The sequence below is a fragment of the Salvelinus alpinus genome, chromosome 21 (genome assembly GCF_045679555.1).
Source record: "Salvelinus alpinus chromosome 21, SLU_Salpinus.1, whole genome shotgun sequence".
Classification (NCBI taxonomy): domain Eukaryota; kingdom Metazoa; phylum Chordata; class Actinopteri; order Salmoniformes; family Salmonidae; genus Salvelinus; species Salvelinus alpinus.
Genome location: NC_092106.1, coordinates 16546533 through 16557285, shown reverse-complemented (window position 1 = coordinate 16557285; position 10753 = coordinate 16546533). Strand labels below are relative to the sequence as shown.

The 10753-nt window shown below is 43.0% G+C and overlaps 1 protein-coding gene across 5 annotated transcripts in view; it reads left to right on the top strand.

The window, feature by feature from the left end:
* Window positions 1-53: 53 nt before the first annotated feature.
* LOC139547917 (intraflagellar transport protein 80 homolog) overlaps window positions 54-10753 on the top strand; it is a 71890-nt gene continuing 61190 nt past the window's right edge. The window contains exons 1-6 of one of the 5 annotated variants that reach the window (XM_071357111.1): window positions 54-120; window positions 1723-1809; window positions 2555-2773; window positions 5353-5463; window positions 5579-5647; window positions 9007-9116. In XM_071357111.1, the coding sequence (XP_071213212.1) occupies window positions 1770-1809; window positions 2555-2773; window positions 5353-5463; window positions 5579-5647; window positions 9007-9116 (549 nt within the window). In that variant the 5' untranslated portion in view covers window positions 54-120; window positions 1723-1769. Of the gene's footprint in view, window positions 121-1099; window positions 1423-1722; window positions 1810-2551; window positions 2774-5352; window positions 5464-5578; window positions 5648-9006; window positions 9117-10753 lie in introns of those variants that run through there. The other 4 variants (XM_071357109.1, XM_071357108.1, XM_071357110.1 and 1 more) reach the window with 4 other exon arrangements.

Below are 10753 nucleotides of genomic sequence, written 5' to 3'. Positions count from 1 at the left end.
AGTAATATTTTGGTAATGATTTGGGATATTTTCATAAAATATTTTTTTTAAATAGAACGCGCCTGTGACGTTTGGGCACTGTTGCCTAGTGACGACGGAAGGGTGTTGTTTACAGTACTGGTAAATGTATTATTTTGTATTTGGATTGTATTGGTTGAATAGTCGAAAATATGTAAGGGGTAATAAACAAGGGGCTATGCGTTCTATGGAAAATAATGCACTAGGTGGAAGGTGTGTGCCACGAAGCAATAGCGGAGTGGCACTAACCTTCCACGGAGTTGCATTATTTTCCAGAGAACTCATAAGAGAGTTAAAGCCCCGAGTTTATTATACCACGGCTATAATTTAACACAGATTTGCTAGTTCAGCTAACCAAACCATCAGTCCTAGCTTGCTATTTTGAAAATTGAATTAAACAATGGCAATAATGTTTTCAATTCGACTTTTGCTTTTAAAAGCAGCTCAAACATTGGTAAATTTATTTTGGCAATCTACTCGGATTTCAGAGCAATCTCGTTTGTGTGCCAGAGCGCAGAATAACTGAATAATTTACGAACGTGCAACACCCGTTGAATATGACAGGTGTCAGTAAATGTTGGCCAAAAAATGAATTAAATTGTTGCTAGCAGCACAGTTACAGTCACTAACGCTCTAGATAACATGAAAACAGCCTAACTAGCCCTGCTAGGGCGAGTAATGTGGCCAGAGTGAGGTGTTCTCTCATTTGTGTCTGGAAGTAGCTAGCAAGCTAGTCAACTTTAGCCAGTTGGCTTGGGCGCTTGACTGCCGTTGTGAGATCAGAACTCTCGGATCAACCCTACTCCTCGGCCAACGCTTTGAATTTACGAACGGACAATCTGACAACGCTCAGAAGTCACTCAGACACACTAGAGGCAATTTACTAACGCACCCGTAGAAATGTCAGAATTAATTTCATAGCCATTGAATTATACCGTCCATTATAGGGAAACAATGCACGCTCTAGAATGCCCTTCAAGTCAATCAGAAACAAGTATTAAACAATACTTCAACAAATGATTCATTTGTAACATGACATCAAGACCTAGCAACGTAAGTGTTAGAATCTCTAGAGGTCTCTAGAGTTTGTTGCCAAGGAACTCTCGCGATAGTAATTCACACAGCCCTGGGACGTCATCGAAATTACAAAATGAGTATCTCTGCTTACGTTTCAGACCATTGCTTGCTAGCTGCATAGCTATCAGTCTATTTTTCTGGTTATGTCGATTAGTATAATTGTTGAGGAATATATAACATTATATGCATTAACTATTAGCGGTGGAGCTACTATGGCAACTGGACATGATTAGTTGTCTGCTATCAAGTGTGATAACCGTGAAGACTCAGCACGTTAGCTACAGTGAAGGTACCGTAGCAACGACGGACGCTTGTTTGACTAGAGAGGTAGCTAATTTGGCTAGCGTAGCAGCTAGTCAGTAACCATCAACTACCTAGTAGTTGCCATACACTGTCATTGCTAGCGATATGGCTTCTGCACTCCAAATAAAACATATGCAGGCATAACTTAGCTAACTAGACAACTGTGTTTTTAAATTTTTACTAGCAAACTGAGTACCGTTAGCTATGAATAGCTAGCTACTTAGCTACTCTCTTTGCTAATTGTATAGCAAGCTAATACAGTCTGTTTGGTAACTAACTCTTATGTCCAATTTGAATGATCGATGACAACCCTTCTGTTTACAGTGAGTGCCTAGTACCTATTTTCTGAAGACTTCACATTAGCCACCACAATGAGATTAAAGACATCATTACTCAAGGAACCAAAACATATCCTTTTGAATTGTGTGAAAGATAGAACGATACTACAACAGTGCTTTGACCTGATAGTTCGTTTTTTCTGTTAAAAAAAAATATGGACAGTCAGCAATCATTAATGAAAAATCTATTAATAAGTTGTGCCTCTAATAACATACTTGACCTCCTTTGCTCTGGTCTAGGGGGTTAGTGTCCGTTCCTCCAACTTGCTCTAACGTCATGGACCAAAGCCAAGGCCGCCTGAGACAAATATGATATTCAGTGCACCTTGCACCACCAGACCTGGGTTCAAATACTATTTGAAAACTTTTAAATATTTTGAGTGTCCGGAGTGGCAGATGGGCTGGGTTTGCAGTTTTGGGACTATTTGAATGGTCCATTAAGCCCGCTAAGCTCAATCAAGCACTGATAACCCAGGTCTGCCTGGCACCTTACTAAAGGCATGCTTATTGCAACCTGTATGTAGGTGAAAATGTTTTTATATGCTAATTGCTATCAGACCTGTGTGTGGATCTCCCCTACCTAAATACAAAGAAAGGTGTATACAGGATCTGTGTTGATTAATTCACCTGAAAAGCAACCACTGTGTTTGAGTCTGTTGCAGTCACCAACCCTGGACCCAGAGAGTTAGGCTACAGGGTGTGAGAACGTTTGTTCCAGTTTAACGCTAACACACCTGGTTCAAGTAATTTAGATATTTTGCCGCAACCGCTGATCTATTTCCACCTAACCATTGTCCTCCTTAACACCTGGACACATAAAGAGCTTGTGAGCTGTGTGGGCTGGACCACTGCAGACGAGCTATACTCATGCAGTGAGGACCACCAGATCCTGAGATGGAACCTGCTGACCAGTGAGACCAGCCTGGTGGTGAAGCTACAGGAGGACCTCTTCCCCATCGACCTGCACTGGTTCCCCAAGACGGTGGGAGGCAAGAAGCAGGCCCAGGCTGAGATCTTTGTGCTCACCAGCACTGATGGCAAGTCACCAAAGGGCCCAATAATGAGGAATAATAAGAGATTTTCTCGTAACATGCTTTGATAATTCGTTTCGATAACTTTATTTATGAAGCACTTTTCATACCTAAAAGCGCTATCTGAAACACGTGTTTGGCACCGCTAAAATAGAAAATAAATGTTGCATTTTAAAGCAATGTTAATTTCTCACATTATTCAACAAGACAGATTGATATTGAATTAGGTAGGTGATAGAGGATAGGAGTCCCAAGGTACATAACCGCATGGTCTGTGTGAAATGTCTCTCATTGACCAGAGTGGTATACTACGAAGCAAGCTTCCGTTAGCTGCACATTCACATTCTATTCTAAGGCTTCATTCGTACCACAACGGTGGATATTGCCCGTCTGCCTGCCGCATACTGTAGCAGGCGTGTAACTGCGCATGCATGTTGCACGTGGCTAGTTAAACGCCGAGCTCTTCATTGAGGCAATGCTGAAACATCGATCCATGCCCAAATCGGTTCCACATTTTAATTTGTGCCGAAATTAAAATATAAGAAAATGTATCTTGCAAATCCAGCAGGCTTTGGTGTGAAATAGGCTTTTCGAAGTGCCATCTTTATTTTATTATCGTTAATGCCGTCTTTGATGTGCTTATCAATGAACAAGCACCGTTTCCCGACTCCTGTCGCTCCTTTTGTTTGTGGAACAGCTTGTTGTGTTGTGGGTATATACTGTAACGACCCTGGGTTTATAAACGCGGAAATCGACTCTGCCGCTTGTGCATGCTTTTGCGGCACAGTCGATAACGCGTTATAATCCATAGAAAGGTTTTGGAACCTCTAACCCTGGCAATTTGACTGTTAAACTCATTGGTACACTAGCAATGGCTGTTAGTTTGCGTTTCAAATGTCAAAATACTATCACGTGAAAAATGTATTTTGGAAAGCAAATGCGGTCTACTAAATGTGTAATGTGAAAGGTACTTTAGTTTCAGTTAATATATTTTTTTGGGGGGGGGTGAATAACATTTAATCAGTCGTCTTCCTCAAATGAAGAGGACGCCGTCACAAGCTTTGTGAGAGGGATGGTATCTGATTTAATTGGTCTTCAATTCAATGCTCAGAAACATTATTCAGGGTAAATGGAGTTAGCCCGGAGTTAGCATGCCTGCAACAGGATAGTTCTGAAGGATTCGTTGCCATAGAAATTTACCAGTCTAAAAGGTGAGCCACTTTCGTGGTACCGGTTATCCCGAGTTGAACTCGAGTTGACAGAATTTACCTCGCTAACTCCTCAAACCTGATTCATAGCACAGGGCTCTGTTGTTCTCTTGTGTCTATATCAGCTCTAAACACACAGAGTGGAGATGTACGGCGATGGCAGGCGACGTGTGGTCACAATGTTAATGACAGTGTAGGGTTGCATAAACACACCCACAAACTGAAGCAGCAATTTTCCCTGGCAGATCATGTAGTCATGAAAACATTTGCATCTGTCTTTCTGGTACATAATGATTTATAGTCATCATATAGGTAATATTATCACAATTGACTGCGTTTTAGAACAAGTCATTGGTTTCCTTTATGGAGAGGCAGTGTTTATGTTTTTAATGTACTAGTCCTATATCCTAACGCACAGCAACTTCAAAAAAAAATTTGGGGGGGGATTGCACAATAGTCCACTGCAGCTTGTAAAGGCACATTTTTCTTGTTTCTGTTTTTAATGTCAGTGAAATTTCACATGGCTATGAAATGGTTAAATAGAAACCACAGATGTATAGCTTTGGTGTGTGGGGAAAATCTATAGTAACTTTTGTGGCTTTCTCCAACCTCATTTGCTGCGTGGGCCTCTGAGGCGATATGTCAAAAATGGGTTTGGTTCGTAGTACTGACAGAGCAAATTCTGTGAGCAGTATGAATGTGGCGTTTAACAGTCAGGTCTTTAATAGAAATGACATTTTTTAAAGCCTATTTTAATTCTGAGTGTCCTTTAATACAGCAGCCATGGTCGTATACACACTACCTGTTTTTCTGGGTCTGCGACATTCACATTTGTTAGGACATCCAAATATAGAAACTGGAGAGAGAAGCATCATGCTGATTTGCAGTTTTAGGCAACCAGAAATTACATAGAACATTCTGTATTTTTTAATACGCACCGCCACAAAGTATATGGTAGGCTAGTGTCTTTGATAACTGTCTCCATGCCTGATCGCTCCCCGTCTCTAGCAGATAGGAAACTGTTTAATTTAAGCAGCATAGAGACATCGCTTTCATTCTTCCGTTTTGTGTGAGAAATGTGTCTTCAGAAGGTTGCAACCAACCAGGACAGTGGAGCAAAATACATTATGTATGAGAACCTGACTCCATTGGTTACAGTTCTTTATGTTTATCTCTATTTGTTTGTTTCTGTGTGTGGCCGATTGCCTATATTCTTTGTATTTATGAACTCTCCTGACATCATGTGTTATGCTTTTATCATGCTTTTTGACTGTTTGTTGCCTCAAGTGAGATGTAGAACTGCAGAGACAGTTTATACAGTATATTTCCTTCATATCTAATGGACTTCTACCTGTCTGCTCTGTTGTCTGTCTGTAGGCAAGTTCCACCTGGCCTCTAAGATGGGCCGTATTGAGAAGAGTGTGGAGGCCCACAAAGGAGCTGTATTAGCCGGGAGATGGAACTACGACGGGACCGCTCTCATCACAGGTGAGGGGGACACAGGGTAATAAACACACACAAGAAAATGTAATCCGCTGCTCAGTAACAAGTTTGTTATAACAGCCGTAGGTTGTAACTCAGTTTGTTGATGTTGTTTCCTCAGCTGGGGAGGATGGACAGATCAAGATCTGGTCTAAGAGTGGCATGCTGAGGTCCACCTTGGCCCAGCAAGGTAAAATGTTTCAAACTATTCTTTCAACCACTCAGCTCAGCACTTACTGTATTTGAAAACGAATTTGCGCAGCAGACTCGCAGTGCATAGCCACACTTTGTTTTGAAACAAATGCAGCCACCAATATTGTCCCTTTTTAACAATTTCCTGTTTTGTCAGAATGGGGCCCTGTAGTTTTTGTGGTGCAGTTGCTCCACGGTGTAGCGACAACATTGCACTCTCTCTGTGTGAAGAGGTGTATGTGAGCATGTGTGTGTGCGGTAATCTTCCAGCCCAGTGTTGTCAGCATGCTTCTGTTAGACGGGCGCTTAGCTGAACTGATCAAGTGTGCTCGCATACTCCCTTAAAAGACCTTCGCTTGAAAAACTACACAATTCGGCAATAGTTCTGTTAGTCCTTCTTGAGATGTCATAGCCAGTGTACACTTCTTCAATAAATCTGTAATTCATTTTTATGTGCAGTCAAAAGTTTGGACACACCTACTCATTCCAGGGTTTTTCTTTATTTGACTATTTTCTACATTGTGGAATAATAGTGAAGAATTAAAAACTATGAAATAGCACATATGGAATCATGTAGTAACCAAAATAGTGTTAAACAAATCAAAATACATGTGGGAACTCCTTCAAGACTGTTGGAAAATCATTCCAGGTGAAGCTGATTGAGCGAATGCCAGGAGTGTGCAAAGCTGTCATCTAGGCAAAGTGTGGCTACTTTGAAGAATCTCAAATACAAAATGTATTTTGATTTGTTTAACACTTTTTTTGGTTACTACATAATTCTATATGTGTTATTTCATAGTTTTGATGTCTTCACTATTGATCTACAATGTAGAAAATAGTAAAAATAAAGAAAAACCCTTGAATGAGTAGGTGTGTCCAAACTTTTGACTGGTACTGTATATGCCAAGAAGATTTTATTCGCACATTTTTACATCTAACTAAGATGTTTGTGGCAGTATATCTCAAGTGAAAAATGTGCATGAAAACGAGTCGTATCTCGTTGAATGACAACAAACATATAACTGAAGAATCCCTACAGTTGACCAATCATCAACGAAGGGGTGTGGACTTCGGCTACCGACTTCGGCTTGACTCGAGGAAAATAAATTCACCTCCCATGTGTGAATGAGGATGCACTGTGTTAATCATAGGGGGTGAATGTGTCAGCCTGGTGCTTTTTCAAGCCGTTTGTAGGTCTCTCTCACACTCTGCCCAGGCAGAGGACCTGCTTGGGCCGGGCCAGGGACAGTTGTAATGAGGTCAAACCCATGAACACAGCCACGTGAGTTACAGAGAGAGAGACGGCGCTAGCGGAAATTTTGTAAACATAAGGCAACACACAGCCACCAATTAAAGTCTCACACACAGACCGCAGTGTTCATTAAGGCCCCTTCTGCTTTTTAGGGCACCTCACTGGATGAAAGAGAGAGAGCGAGAGAGAGGTATGTAGAGAGAGAGCGAAAGGGATTTGATGAAAAGAGAAAGGCTTGTCACAGAGCGGTACAATACTGTTCATGTTTATTCAGGTAGCCCTCTGTGCCGTGTCACAAAGGTTTCTCCACTTAAACTGAGCTTTTGGTTGAAGACAAGCGGCATGATGCGCTGCCATTAGACAGCTCTGAGAATGGTGGTTATATAGTAACCTAGATAATGTCGTCACAGTACATATAGAAAGACTAGTACAGTTTGAAGCACTACATGATATGCCTCATGTTTTGACAATCTTTAGGATTTCACATTTACTTCCACAGTTGGGATTTGTGTGTACAGTGTCTTTACAGTGTGTGTGTGTGCGTACAGTGTGTCTCTCTGTGTGTATTTAAAACTGCTGTAAACGATGCCGATGCGACGATCTGAAAGATGGCTTTTGTGTTAACAGTGTTTAATCCAGCCAGATGATTTAAGATGACAACCATGGAGGATTTAAGATGACAATCTGGCAGACAGAGAGAAGTGTGTGTGTGTGTGTTGAACTATTAGGGTGTAATGCTGCTGGATACAGTTGAAAATGCAGCCAATGCTCCAGTTCCATTTTTATTAAAGGCACCGTAAAGTTTCAAAGGTTTATTGGAGTGGAGTTTTATTAAAATCCATAAAAAAAGACTCCTAATGATCCATTTCTCTAACCAGTACTCGCATACAGATGGTTTACTTATTAATTGATTCATTGTGCCATTTTGAAATATCTTCTCAGAAGTGGCCCCCAAAAAATTTTGCCGTTGATGGTAAAACCTGGCCATCCGGATGACATGGATGCATTCTCCCGAATGAATGGGCTCTTTGCTTCCATAGAAAACTGGGCAGAGGCAGGAGCAGTTTCGCCACACGATGCACATTCTCCCTCAGTCCTCTATTTAATGTGTCTGTCTGTGTTGTTGTGAACCATGGCATTGACTGGACAGGCTTGAGAGGGAGTGAGCGGCACAGCCGCTGTTGCACGTACAGATTTGTAGAGCGCATGGAGGAACTGGTGGTGTCTCCTAACAGGTGTGGACACATCATCCACACTGCAGATGCATCTGTGCAGGTGCTGCGCCCCCTTATGCACACACACACTGCAGGAGTCACGGGTACAGCTGGGGGCCGTTGTTGTGAGTCTTGAGTGAGATGATGTAACCGTGTCCCATTTGTGTGGGGGAGGAAGAGCGAGGGAGGAGAGGACGGGTGTAGAAGAGGAGGAGGAGGAGGAGGGGGGCGGAGGAGGAGGAGGGCAGAGGGAACTCGTCTCAGCCGTCTCTCATTGTCAGCCCGCGATCATGTGACCTCTTGGCATTTGAGAAACCACAAGCACCTGGAGCAGGGTTAAATGTCAGCCTGCCTCTTTCTCACACACACACACACACACACGGTTTAGGCAGGTTTCTCTTAACGCTCAGCTGTCTTGGTGTGATACACAGCCAGGTCTGCAGGATTCCAGCAAGCTTTGCACGCAAAATCCCATTCCTACAGGCTGTACGAGGTGAACCTTAAGAGTAAATATGACACTGCTGTGGTGTGGAAATTAGAAATGCAATCTCCTCCAGCTGCTGCAGTGTCTCTGTGTTTGTAAGGAACACCAGGCACTTCTCCCTCTTTGATAAGGACTGCCTCGAGGTAAACTGTGATAGCTAATCAATGCTCTGATGAAACCAGAGTCAACTAACTAGTGGATCTTCTACTGACAGAATTATTATATGTCACGCTGTCTGAGAAGGAGATGCAACTGTGAAACGCCCTTAAACAAGTTTCAGTTTTCATAATTTTCTGATATTAATGGATGTGTTATGAAAATAGTATTATAAAAGTTATTGTTTAAGCACATGGACATTGTTAAGCAGTGTGATTCCTCACCTCCTGCTGTGTGTGTCTCTCTCTCAGGGTCTCCTGTGTACTCAGTGGCCTGGGGCCCGGACTCTGATAGGATCCTGTACACGTCAGGCAGACTGCTGATAATCAAGCCCCTGCAACCTAGTGCCAAGCTCCTACAGGTACTGTGAGTGTGTGTGGGGTTTGAAGACCTCGTACTCCAGTGAGTATTCTTCTTGTTCATGTACATTTGTTTATTGTTTTTGGCACTGAATTGTGCCTGGGACCCTGAGTAAACACCAGAGGGTTTAGTGTGCACCCCCCTCCCCCCCCACCTCCTCCCTCCCCCTGAGCAGAGCAACAGCTGGCAGTGTATGGAGAAACCCCCTGCACAACTCTGAGCCCTACAACCCCCTCACCCCATCCCCCTGCTCCCTTTGGGGAGAGACAGAGTCGTGGGAGAGAGAGGGGTTTGGGAGGCGGAGGGGGGTGGAGATCAGGAGTTGTAGTGATAACCTTCACATGGCAGGAGGAGAAAAGAGACAATGACTGAGTTGACTCCTCCTCTCGTCCTCCTTTTATGGCACGTGCCTCTGGTTATCTGTTGGTCGATACATCTCATGAGTATTGACCTACAGTGCCTTCGGAAAGTATTCAGACCCTTTGACTTTTTCCACATTTTGTTACGTTCTAATTCTAAAATGGATTAAATTGGGGCGTCTGGTTGCCTAGTGGTTAGAGCGTTGGGCCAGTTACCGAACGGTTGCTGGATCGAATCCCCGAGCTGACAAGGTAAAAATCTTTCGTTCTGCCCCTGAACAAGGCAGTTAACCCACTGTTCCTAGGCCGTCATTGTAAATAAGAACTGGTTCTTAACTGACTTGCCTAGTTAAATAAAGGTAACATTTTTTTATTTATTTTATTTTATTTTTCTCATCAATCTACACACAATACCCTATGACCAAGCAAAAACAGGTTTTTAGATTTTTTTGAAAAAAATAAATAAAAAATACATATTCACATTTACATAAGTATTCAGAGCCTTTACTCAGTACTTTGTTGAAGCAGCTTTGGCAACGATTACAGCCTCGAGTCTTCTTGGATATGATGCTACAAGCTTGGCACACCTGTATTTGAGGAGTTTCCAACCATTCTTCTCTGCAGATCCTCTCAAGCGCTTGTCAGGTTGGATGGGGAGTTTCGCTGCACAGCTTTTATCAGGTCTCTCCAGAGATGTTCAGAGACTTGTCCCGAAGTCACTCTTGCGTTGTCTTGGCTGTGTGCTTAGGGTCGTTGTACTGTTGGAAGGTGAACCTTCGCCCCAGTCTGAGCAGATTTTCATCAAGGATCTTTCTGTACTTTGCTCTGTTCATCTTTCCCTCTATCCTGACTAGTCTCCCAGTCCTTGCCGCTGAAAAACATTCCCACAGCATGATGCTGTCACCACCATGTTTCACCGTAGGGATGGTGCCAGGTTTCCTCCAGACGTGACGCTTGTCATTCAGGCCAAAGAGTTCAATCTTGGTTTCATCAGACCAGAGATTCTTGTTTCTCATGGTCTGAGAGTCCTTTAGGTGCCTTTTGGCAAACTCCAAGCGGGCTGTCATGTTCCTTCTACTGAGGAGTGGCTTCCATCTGGCCACTACCAGAAAGGCCTGATTGGTGGAGTGCTGCAGCGATGGTTGTCCTAGAAGGTTCTCCCATCTCCACAGAGGAACTCTGGAACTCTGTCAGAGTGACTATCGTGTTCCTGACCAAGGCCCTTCTCCCCCGATTGCTCAGTTTGGCTGGGCAGCCAGCTCTAGGAAGAGTCTTGGTG